Here is a 13,300-nt window from a genome sequence, read left to right on the forward strand (position 1 = left end):
AACAGCCTGATTTCCCATAAATTTGCGAATGAGAAATTTGCTTTTCCTTTCTTCTTCCCCAAATTTTCAAATCTTTTTTTTTTTCTCACTACACTGCTCATTTAAATGGGAAAATGTGATTTTTCAATAAAATATTAATTAACCATAAACGGAAAAAAATTTAGAAGACTATCAGTATACAGAAAACTTTCAAATAAAAAATACTGCGAACTAAAACTGTTTGTGTTGTAAAATGTCAATATTTCACTATTTTAAAATTCATGAACTCGAAGGAAGTACTGTTCATATTCTTGTGCTTCAACAACATTTTTTGACATTTTAAAATAAAATGTGCCTCTAAGTTTGACACAAAACAATAAATTTGGCAAAAACAAAACAGAATTCTGCTATTAGAAGAAAGGAAAACTGTTGTTTTACACAGTCAAAAATAAATAAATAAAATATCAAACATGATTTAGTTTTGGAAACAGGAAGGAAGAACAGGCTTAGCAGTGAGACATACCAATGGAAATAATATTAATCAACAGCCTGATTTCCCATAAACTTGTGAATCAGAAATTTTATTTTCCTTTCTTCTTCTCCACATTTTCAAGTCTTATGTAAATATAAAAAAAAAAAAACAACAACTCGCACTTTTAAGGAAAAAAATATTAATGTAGAGAGAATTAGAAAAGTTATAAACTTTTAAAAATTATATATTAAAAGTATCAAAGTGAAATTTTTTTGATATATTTATTTCATAATTTTTAAAAACAACATACATTTTTTATTGTTTCATTTTTACTATCTCATGCACAATGAAAAAAAGTATTGTAATTGTCATAATATTCGAACTCCAAATTTTGGTGAATTACCATCTTTTAGAATTTTGCTGTGTTCAATAAATGCATTTTTGGAAAATGTCCATCGGTCTCTGAATGTCATCACTCAAAAATGTTTTATTACAAATGAATTTTGGTATAGGGTCTTTGCATCGAATTTGCATATTTCTGTCACATTTGGAGCACAGTCCATCCAGAGGAATTCTGTCTATACAACTGTTTGAGTATAGGATAACAAGTTAACGACAACATAATGAGATTTATACAGATAAAGGAGGGATTTAACATCAATTGTGTATACATTTATCAAATTTTCAGAAAAATTCAATTCGTGGTGAACCATCGCTCAGTCTGGACATTCAGAGTCATGTAAACTTTATAACAATCTCTTGAATAATACATTTATTTGAGAGTATGCAAGAAAGATTTGAATAGATTACACCCGCAGGTTTGTTGTTATTTACATAAAATTATGACTCGTTCTGATATTGGTGTGAAAATATATTTCAATAGAAAATAATAATAATAATTTAAAAGGTTTAAATAACAAGGACCCAAGATCAGATTTCAAAAAAAAAATGCATTAATTTTTTCCAGATATAGTTGGGATTTCATTTTCATAAAGATTCTTACAACTTAGATAGGGGGAAAAAGGGGGGGGATCTACAGAATTCTTCAAAGTTTTTACCCTTTTGTAACGCTAACTAGAGCACATGTTCTGCCTGCTTCATCTACTCTTGCCTTAAAAGAATTGCATTCTAACCATTCCGATAAGATTAAATGCAACTGCATTCCACTAATATTATTTTGCTACAATGTTTTCATTTCTAATTTCTTCTTAATGAAATGAGTGCTGAAGATTTTTCAATTAATTTCAACGTTAATTTTAGCAGACGATGGTTTTAGAATTACTTTAATTAATTTTAAACTATTTTATTGAAGTTTGAAACATTAGTTAACATGTGTTTGGAATGATTCCCCTTATATTATCTGATTACCTTTTTAGTCAGAATAAATATTTAAAATTCCAGTAAGGAAATTATAAAGGAAAGAAAAAAAAATGTATATATCATTCTGATATTTGTATTAAGATATTTTTATATATAGTATACAATTACTCATTTTTATAGGAAGAGAACTGAAATCGTCAAAATCACTTTCTGATTTTGTCAATTATCCGTTATCTTACAGACTTCCTCAAAGGCAAAAATAATTTTTAGAAAGAGATAACTCTACCTGAACTAGAAATCTCAAAAGTGCTGTGCTCAAGATAGATGAAATTTGACATGGGGCCTTGGAATAGACTACTTATTATCTTCCAAGGCAAAATCTAAAATAAGATTTCAATCGTATTTTGGTGAAACTTTGTCGACGGAAAATCTGTTTATCTACCCATGGTAATGCTGACAAGATTATTCTAAAATGCAGAATTACAGGGTTGAAATTAAAAAATGATTCTTTCACAATCTAAATTTCAATTTATCGATTCAGTCTGTCCGCCTATAAACTTTTAAATATGAAAACCTGATGTTTGAAAAATCACATTTAAACTACAGTAAATATTTAAATGTGACATGAAATATTGATAGCAGATTGTTAACAAAATTATTTTTACTTTCATAATTTTTTTACTTCTTCATCATTTGCTTTCTGCTATATAACTTTGATCAATAACTCAAAAAAAATCATTCTTACATGAAATATCCAACGAATCAATCATACCTGAAAAATAAAGTGACTGTTAATTCATTAAAAATATTTTTATTATGAATTAATTGTTTCTTTAAAGAAAAGATTTTATTTATATAACAAATATTAATCATTATGTGAATAATAGAGCTGAAAATAATTTACATTTCGAAAAGTATATAACTTACTCAATAAATGATAAGGCGAATGCTTCTTTCACATAAAGCTTTTAAGAGCAATCTTTTCAGTAATGTATCAGAGAGAAACAAATATGGAATAAAAAATATTAATAATAACATTTGAATTGACAAAAACATGCTCATCCATAGAAAATTCAATAATGTCAGGGTTTGTCAAATTAACAAGTATTAAAAGATAACTAAGAAAAAATATACAGAGGCGGCGGTAGCAGGGGGCAATTGCCATCCGTCGGCGAGAAATTCAGAGTTTCGTCGGCAAAAGTGTTCACCATTTCATTATGGTTGTAGAGAGTTGAACATTATCGAATATGATTATTTAAAATAATCCTTAAATTTAATATATTGTAAACAATTGAAATATCCAAGTAATGGTTAAAGTGTTTTGGCAATATCTGGCGAAATCGATTGGGAAGTAGGTCAATAATATACCGTTTTTTGCGGACAATTTTTGATAGACCGATCTAAGAACTGAATGCAATGGATGTCGAAGACGTTAAGTTCGCAGATTTTCAGACATCTGATTCAAATGTCTTTCATTAAGATTATCATTTATACTATTTTTGGCAATATAACCTATAAGATAACGAGTGAATAAGATATCGAAAAAGTGATATTTTCATTTTGCTAGCAATTTTTGGTCGGTCAAATGAACTCAATGCGGTGAGTGCCGAAGATGTTAAATCTGTAGATTTTCAGACATTTGATTGAAATGTCGTTCACTTAGCTTATAATTTGCACAAGATTTGGCAATATATCCGACAAATGAATAAGATACCGCATTCTGCCAATAACTTTAGGGCGGCCGAATATGAAGTAAATGTGATGAATGTCGAAGAATATATCCACAGATTTCCAGACATTTGATTCAAATGTCGTTCATGAAGTTTTTAATTTGAGTTACTTTTCGCAATATAACCCACAAACCGACATGTGAATAAGAAATAATACATGCCTCATTTTGTCAAAAAATTTTGATCGGTTTACTAAGAATTCAATGCGAATGGATGTCGACGAATCCAAATTCTCAGTCATTTTATTGAAATGTCATAATGTTCATTCAGCATATAATTTATACTATGTTTAGCAGAATAATCAATGATACGACGTCACATTTTTTCCGAACAATCTTTATCCTTTGGCTAAAATTTTGTTATAAATTATGGAAAAAGAAATTGTCTTCATCGGGCACTTCGATTACCTTAATAGAGAAGTTGGTGCTTTTATATAAGATAGACGATAGAGTTGTAGTCGAACGATAGAGTGGTTTTCCATAATTCATATTCAAGCTCTAAAATTAATCGTCATCTTATTCTTATAATTGTTACTTCCTCAGAAACGAATTGATAAATTTATTTATTCATTTCACTATGAGAATTGCCAGACTAAAATCTAGTTAATAATCAAAACTAAATTTAAAAAAAAAAGTTTTTTTTTTTACACTCTTGTGAGTATGCATGCTAAGAAGAGTTATTTTGCTGTAGCCAAACTGTGCCAATTCATTATAAATCACTGGAGTAAGTAAATTGTATAACTGTAAATTAAATTCATTTCACAGTAAAATATTTATTTTCTTTTCAATCTAATTTATCAGGCAACAATTATTAAAATAAAGAAATATTACCGACTGCAGTTGACGACAAAAAAAAAAATATTTTTGGTGTGGTAGCTTCTTAGCTACACTAAAAGAGTTTATCCAAGTATGCACTAATTTTTTAAAAAATAAATTACTACCTAAATGCTTCAGACTCTGCATTCAATATTATGACTATGTGGTCAGAGAACATATCATTTATATTATTATATACCTTTCTTTCAATTACTATTCACGGCAAAAAGTATCTAATTTCAGATGCTTCTAAATTTTTAATCGACTTTGAATAAAGATGTTTTGATATAAAGATGATTAAAATAGTTATTCTTAGAGTATTCATAAATAACACATTAACCCTTGACACACGAATTTACTCATCTTATTTCCTAATTAGATGGCAGATCTTATTTGTGACAATTATTGTTATCTTAATCCCCAGAAAAACATAAGGGCATTTGAAGTAATGATGCGTTTTCAAGTGATTTTTGCGTTTTAAATTACTCAATACTTTCACTTAATTGCAGATTTAAAATTAAAAATAAAATAATTCTATACCCGATTGAGACTCGCCGTTGTATATGAAGGGGTTAAGAAAAACCAATGCATGCAACTGAGGGGATGAAACTCACCTTTTGGTAGGAATATTAACTTGCAATAACTACGAATTAAGAAAGTACTTAAGGATAAGAACGCATGCCTAAAAATATAGATAGGGGTATACATGTTCAAGATCTAATTTTTATTCTTTCAAATAAAATACAATGGTTTTTTTTAAAGCCTAAATAAATATAGAAAAATAAATACAAGAGCGAACTAAAGTTTAATAAGTATGTTTTTCATAAGAATATTTTTCATATCTTACATAAAATAGTAAGTTTGTACATATATTTACAAAGTATTTTCTCCTCTCTTCTTAAAAACTACACATTGTATCTTTTCTGCATTCTATATTGTTCGTGTCCGAACTATAGTAAATTTTTGTAAAGTACGCGCACTTATTCTCTTGGGATTCGAAACACATCTTAATTCTTGCTCGTTGTTGCAATCCTTACTTAACTAATATTTTAGGTAGGGGACTAAGCAGAGAATTCGGTTTTTGACGAAAAGATCCAATATTTTTTATTTATTATTCAGTATTTCTAAAACAGTTTCTTTTATAAAACTTTTGTTTCCAAAATTCATTTTATATAGTTTCTGATATAAAATAGTAAAAATATGCATTTGTTCATTTAGCATGACACGTCATTCTGCTGTAATATGTGTTTATATCTATATTCAGCAATCTAGAATGGAATGTGACAATATTTTTTTCTAAAATTAGATCGCAGAGAAATTAAATCTCCAGAGTCTCATAAAAAAATAGACTCAAATATTCACAATTTTTTGATGGTTAGTAAAAGAAACTGAGAACATTTTTTTTATATATAAATACCTTTATAAAGCTTTAACAATGAAAAACATGATCATCATCTAAATAAAAAAAGAAGTTAAATAATATTTAATTTTCTTTAATTAAATGTCAAATAAATTATCATGAGTTATTTTGCAGCCAATTTAGAGATATTGTGCTTGCTCCCCTGTCGGATTTGTCTTGCCCGCCCGTCCGCATATCTCTGCCACCACCTTTGAAAATATACAGAACAAATATTTATACTTTTTCTCTGTCTCTAAACAAATTCTTTTAAGTAGCTTCACACAAATATATCAAGACAACTGTTTCAAGAAGACAAGTTCCTTTGAATTGTTCTAGAATTTCTTCCAAATTATTTAATATTGTATATATTTCAATATTTTCAATGCCTTAAAGTATTCTACATATTTACAATGTGCTCTACTTAAGGAATATCACCAACTAGCAAAATAAAAAGTAAACAAAGAAAATTAACAAGGAAATAGAAAAGTCCAATGCCAAATCAATAATTTAAAGAAGTCTTTACTTATTGATTAAATGAGCAAGATCAGCAGGATTTTTATATTTCCAATAATATAGACTTTTTTTTAGACATGATGAATACTATCATTCTTTAATTCTATTTCCCTGATAAGCTTTCACGAATATATTGTTGTTAACACAAAACATTACACTAATTTGAGAAGCACAATTCATTTACTTTCTTCAAAAGAATTCTTGGCACAGAACTTCTGCGTGATCCAGAAATTTCAGTTTTCTTTGAATATGACTGTTCAACATAAAAATTTGTTTTTCGCTCTCTTATCACGAAAATTTTTTATTGGATCTTAAAAAATTAGATAAGGCAGATGTAATTTCACAAATTATTTTGAAATAAATTTAAATAACAGTTTTTAATGGTAATTTAAATGAAGGAATTTACTTTTTTAAATTTATACACATCTGGGCATTTATCACATTGATGAAATTTAAAATGTTTTAATTTCATGAAAACATTATGACAGTAAATAGCAACCTTTTCATAGCCATTACATTAGTCCATGCTTTGATCATGAATACAAGAAATGAGATAGTATAAATAATTTGAGCACTGTTTAGTTAATGAATGATTTAATTTAATATGAATAACTCATGGCTCGCATATTATCAATTAAATCTATAGTGCTTCTATTTATTTATGTATTGAAAAATGTGTTACTTGAATTAAAACTTGAACAAACTTAAAAAAACAAACTACATACAGTGAAGTGTAATAATAGTACCTTATAAAATCAACATATTGATTTTTTTTTTTTTTTTTTTTTTTTTTTACAACTGAAAACAGCTGTATGAATTTCTACCAACGAATCTCGAAATCTTCATCAGTAATTAATAAGTACATAAACTATTTTGTTATATTTCATTATTACAAACTAAGTTCTAACTTTTTGATACTACGGAATACTAACTTTCTGTTTTCTAACAACATATGTAAATTTTTCACAAAACTTTTTTTTTAATGGCAAGCATTGTTTGTCATTAAGTCTGTGAATTCAGTTTGGAATATAATTAGTTGTTTTGACTCGGATCTCGACTTTCGTTTTGGAATCAGTTTATTTTTGCACAACACAAGACATAGTTTCCAGATTCCATTTACAAAATGAGGCTAGAAACTGATCAGAGTATTTACAGATGAAGTAGACTGAAATTGATGAAATGATCTGCAAATCAGAGATGAAATAACGTAATATGAAAGTTCCTATTTTAAAGCTAACACAACCTATTCTACTTAAATCAGTAATCTGGATCGCCAGATTCCAAGCATGAAAGAGATGCAATGCAAACTCTAAAATGAAAATAAACAGGAAATACAACTAATTTAGAATGGCAACACAGGATATATTGAGAAGATTCAACTGAAAGTTACAAAATCCTCAATTTTATTATTTATTATATAAATAGAACTAGTTTTCCAGAGATAAAAAAATTAATCATCTCTATTGCTGAACAAAAATTAATTATAGACAGCAAGTCGCATAATGGGAATACAAAACAAATAATACAATATGAATGAAATATGCAATTTTCAAAAATCAAACTGTATTAAAAAAATAGAACAGCTGAACACAGCTTTCACAAATGGACAACTGGTATGAAATAAGAATGGCTTGACTACCCATAAAAGTCATCTAATTTATTTAAAAATATTATGTAGGTTACCCACTCCTTGGAACTGGCCTGTGTATCTTGTTACTCATTGAAAGAATGAACAAATTCAAGAGACTGAATCATACACCTTCACAGATGAAGATATTTACAAGCGAGCTAAATAAAGAAACAGTATGAAGTAGTATACAGCAATATTTCAGAACATAAAGCAGCACTTATTTCAATGGCACAATCATTTGAAACATATACAACTTTACATTTTAACTATACCAAGTAAAGTAATGATAAAAAGAAACGTCTTGAAATTCATAATTAAGATTTCAACAATGCCACTTAAATTAGTGATAATGATAAAAAGAAAATAAGTTTACAAATTCAAATTTCAGATTTTCATAGCAGACATTTATCATAATCTGTGCAGTCTCCAGAGAATTTATTAACCAAAAACAGCTTGATGTTAATTAAGTTTTATGATAGTGAAAGAAATACAGACAGTGTGGAAACTATAAATAATAAATGTGAGCACAAAATGTTCTACTTTCTGTCAATTTATCATCTTCGAATGTATTGACATTGGAATTACATTACAAGTAAGTTTAAATACAGTGATGTGATGAAATGTTTACAAATAGTTATGAAATATATGGAAGGCTGAAAAAAAAAAAAAAAAAAAAAACATTATATTTCTTAAATATGATATCAACATTTCTTCAAATTCATTGGAATTCAAAATATTACGACAAATTTTGAATTCGCTATATATGGAGCGAAACCAAGGTTAATCCAATATAAACTTTCCGCAATGATGCATGCGTTGAAAAGGGAGATTCCGAATCCAAGAAAACAAATGTATAGGACCATTAAGCTTAAAAAATAACCTTGTAATCAAGTAAGAATGGAAATAAATAGTAATCAAAATAAGATTTTAAAAAAATTTATAGGCAGCTTATAAAAAAAATTATCCTTATATATAATAGTTTTATCTAATATTTATAGGGTAATATGTCATGTCAAATATTCATTATTTTCCCAAAATCTTCCTAAAGAACGTTAAATTGAATCTTTCTATAGTTCTATAATAAATAACACGCTCAAATATCACATGCACAATTAAACACAAAACTATCATTATATTATTTTCATTTTATTAATCTAAATTTAAAATTTTATATTCGAAATTTCAGGAAACCCTTACAAAAACAATTCGATATAAAATGCTTTAATATAAAGTGGAGATTTGAATTTAAGACATGACAAATTTAAGACATGCATATCTGCAAGGTTTCAAAGTATGATATTGGGGAAACTGAAAGGCTATGAAATGAGTTATCGTATCGTCTTGCTGTTGTTCGTCTTTTGGGATGTGCTTCTAATGAAAATTTAAATCGGTATCGTTTAAATTTTCAACTTGTATTTATAATTTCGGATGAACAAGATTATAAGTTGTTTTGTTTTCTTCAATAGCCCTGCGAAGTTGAAATATTCATTTCAGAAAAACAATTACCCGAATAATAACAATGAATATGCATCATACGCTTTGCAATAAAAAAAAAAGTTCTAGAAGAGATAATTTCAACATATTTCAGTAAAAGAATAACCCTTTTTGGTCCCTTTTTAAAACATTAACTTACTATAAAACCATTATTATAAGTCTTTCGGTTTAAGATGAGGTGAAGTTCTCCCATAAACAAACGCTTTATTGAAAATCAGAGGTATATAATTCATTCATTTTCTATGATGTGCTCTGGAAAAAGTTTCTTGAAAGAAATGGACTGAGAATATATTATACTAGCCGCCTTTGGCGACCAGCCGGTTCGCCAATCTTAATGTTCGTTACAATTTTAATAATTAAATATTTTATGCAAATCCAACTTTAATAGATTCTTCAGCAAAATATTTTAAAACTTCAAATTTTGATAGTCATATAATTCACTCATAATATTATAAAGGCCTTCAGTCATAGAGTGGTATGTATCTCTCTAATTTTCTGTTACCCCTCGTAGAATTTATGCTTTAAATTAAAGTGTAAAGGATTAATCTGCAATTAATATAATAATATTTTTTTACTGAAACAAAGCATTTTTTTAATAATATGATTACTGATAATAGAGTCACTGAGCGTTTAAACTTTATGGGCACTAAAGAATATCTTTCTTAATTTATGTAATATCTCAAGAATTTGTCAACAAAATTTTCTCAGATTCATCATGAACGGATCGATTCATTAACAATGTTTCATTTTAAATGCATCAAACACTAAGAAAATAAAATGAATCGTTTAAAATAATCGGTCGAAAACAGGTTTAAAAAAACTACTTAAAAAACGATGTACTTAAAACTATAAGCATATATAAAAAAATTTATAACTAACATAAATACAATTTAATTACAAAAGCATGCAACTAACCTAAAAATAATTTAAATCATTGAAAACAGGTTAAAAAAAACCACTTAAAAAACGATGTACTTAAAACTATAAGCATATACAAAAAATATATAACTAACATAAATACAATTTACTTACAAAAGCATACAACTAACCTAAAAGTAATTTAAATCGTCCATTGATAATGGTTGTCATGACAACAATCAGAACAATGCGCATGCGTGAATTTTCTTCGCCAGTTAGGTAACGGAAATGCGTGAATTTTTCTACGCCAGTTGGGGTAACGCTATGCAGATTATACATTTTTAATTTCCTTTATTCTGTGTTATTTTAATTCAAAAGTACTTCAGAATGAATCTGAAACATGGATTAATTAACAATGTTTAATTTTAAATTCATAAAACATTAAGAAAATAAACAGAATCGTTTAAAATAATCCGCCGAAAAATATTAACCCTAGCCTCATTACTGTTGGGAGAAAAAAGAAACGGAAGCCTTACTCATTTGGCGATGGGGAAAATGGAAGATTTTTTTTTGGCGGAAAAGTTGGCGGTGGGGAAATTTTTTTGGCGGGAAAGTTAGTTTTTAATTAATAATTAAAATTCTAATTAAAATTTCAAAAAAAGGGACCCCAGGTGCACATTCCCGACCTCTAAGGTATACATGTACCAAATTTGATAGCTGTATGTCAAATGACCTGGCCTGTAGAGCGCCAACACACACATTGAACTTTATTATAAGTATAGATTATATTGCAGAAGTCTCATGCGTCTGGTTTCTCTTTCGTATGCGTTCGTAAATGTCTTATTAAATACGTCTTATCCGAAAAGGGTTTGTTACAATTTTCACATGCATACGGTTTCTCTCCAGTATGCGTACGTAAATGTCTGTTGCAACTACTCTTATCCGAAAAGAGTTTGTTACAAAATTCACATGCGTGCGGTTTCTCTCCCGTATGCGTACGTAAATGCTTTTTTAAACTCTTCCTATCTGAAAAGAGTTTGTTACAAAATTCACATGCATATGGTTTCTCTCCCGTATGCGTACGTAAATGTGTTATTAAACTCTTCCTATCTGAAAAAAGTTTGTTACAAAATTCACATGCATATGGTTTCTCTCCAGTATGCGCACGTAAATGTCTCTTGCAGCTACTTCTATCCGAAAATGGTTTGTTACAAAATTCACATCTATAAGGTTTCTCTGCTGTATGTGTACGTAAATGTATTTTTAAACTGCCCTTTTCTGAAAAAAGCTTGTTACAAAATTCACATGCATACTGTTTCTCTCCAGTATGCGTACGTAAATGTTTTTTTAAACTCCCATTGTCTGCAAAGAGTTTGTTACAAAATTCACATGCATACGATTTCTCCCCAGTATGGGTACGGATATGTCTTTTTAAATTCGAATCATCCGAAAAGCCTTTGTTACAAATATCACATACATACGGTTTCTCTCCTGTATGTGTACGCAAATGTCTTTTCAAACTCACCTTATGTGAAAAGGGTATGTTACAAAATTCACATGCATACGGTTTCTCTCCAGTATGAGTACGTAAATGTACTTTTAATTGCCTGTTTTCGGAAAAGGCTTTATTGCAAAACTCGCAGGTAAACTGTTTTTCTAGTGTATGCGTCAATAAATGTCTTTTGAAATTCCCCTTTTCCGAAAATGGTTTATTACAAAATTCACAAGCATACCGTTTTTCACCCGTATGCAGTACTAAATGTACCTTAAAATTACTGTTTTGTGAAAAGGCTATCTTGCAAAATTCGCATTTAAACATTTTCTTTTGTTTGTGTCCGTAAATGTCTTTTGAAATTGGAAATCACAGAAAGGACTTGGTTCCAAAAGTTGCAAGCGTTGGATTCCCCAATTGTATGCTATATTATCAATTTTTAAATATGACTGTTGAAAAAAAATGCTTTACTACAAATGTCACACGTATGTGGTTTCTGTTTAGTATGCACCAGTAATCGTTTCTTTAAATTCGGAAGCTAGGAAAATATCACAACATTTGCATATCGTTTCCCCTCTGGTGGTCAATGAGAAAATCCCGTTTTTAAAACACTTCGTTCTGCATATAATGAGCATGAGGCATCTCTAAAATTGCAGTTTGCAATAAAATTTTCACGATGAATATAATTTAAATGACCATATATGACAAAAATGAAGTTCTTTTTTTCTGATTAGGCGAATCAAAAGGAAAAACTTTGAATGTCACTTTTGAAAGAATACTGTATAAATGGGTCATAAGAATAAAATTACTCTTTTTTGTATGTGAGTAACAATATTCACACATATAAACTAATAAATAATCAAAATTATAGCGCGATAAAAAATTTCGAAGCAGATGTATTGCGGAATTTATTATTTCATGGTTCTCGATTCCATCCAGATATGTTGTATGTTGAAGTTGGGATTGTGGGTCTTTAATAAGTGAACCTTTTTTATTATTGCCACATTTTTTCCGAAAGAAGAGATGACTTATTGACTTTTCTTCTTAGCATTTCATCAGGTTCATGGTAACAACATCTTGGAACCTATAAAAAAATGCCTCATTATATTTAGAGCTTCTGAAAACAGCAAAAAATAATTAAATATTTCGTATACATTTATTTATTAACCAGTCATTCGTTTAATTATAAAAAAGAATCTGTAGAAATACATGGCTATTTGGTTTGATTCAAATATATCAACAGATATTTTGAAAGATGAATAACACTGGAGCCTTGCTAAACGAGCATAATTTGTTCTTGAATCTTACTCCTAAATGAAACAATTTTTTTCCATAGGAATCTATATAAAATTAAATAATGGGTTCCATTCTGAAAAAAAAAAAAAAAATCAATATCAACGTAATTTATTATTCAAGAAACGTGTCTTTTTTTTTTTTTTTAAGAAAATTATTTAAACACTTTTTTTTACGTGTACTTCAAAAATGATATAGATAATAGCATGATCATTAAATGAATCTGTGGCGCACTCAGCTATGGCAGGATTAGGATAATGCTTCTAGTATGATGCTATTAAACTTCTCATGCTTTCAACATTTCC

The 13,300-nt window shown here is 28.4% G+C and overlaps 1 protein-coding gene across 1 annotated transcript in view; it reads right to left on the bottom strand.

Moving 5' to 3' along the window:
* Positions 1-13,300, bottom strand: part of LOC129987631 (zinc finger protein 569-like) — a 35,140-nt gene that overhangs the window by 10,048 nt on the left and 11,792 nt on the right. The window contains exon 2 of the mRNA XM_056095590.1: positions 11,062-12,786. Coding sequence (XP_055951565.1) covers positions 11,062-12,029 — 968 coding nt within the window. The 5' untranslated portion in view covers positions 12,030-12,786. The remainder of the gene's footprint in view (positions 1-11,061; positions 12,787-13,300) is intronic.

Source organism: Argiope bruennichi, chromosome 10, assembly GCF_947563725.1.
Source record: "Argiope bruennichi chromosome 10, qqArgBrue1.1, whole genome shotgun sequence".
In the NCBI taxonomy this organism is placed as follows: domain Eukaryota; kingdom Metazoa; phylum Arthropoda; class Arachnida; order Araneae; family Araneidae; genus Argiope; species Argiope bruennichi.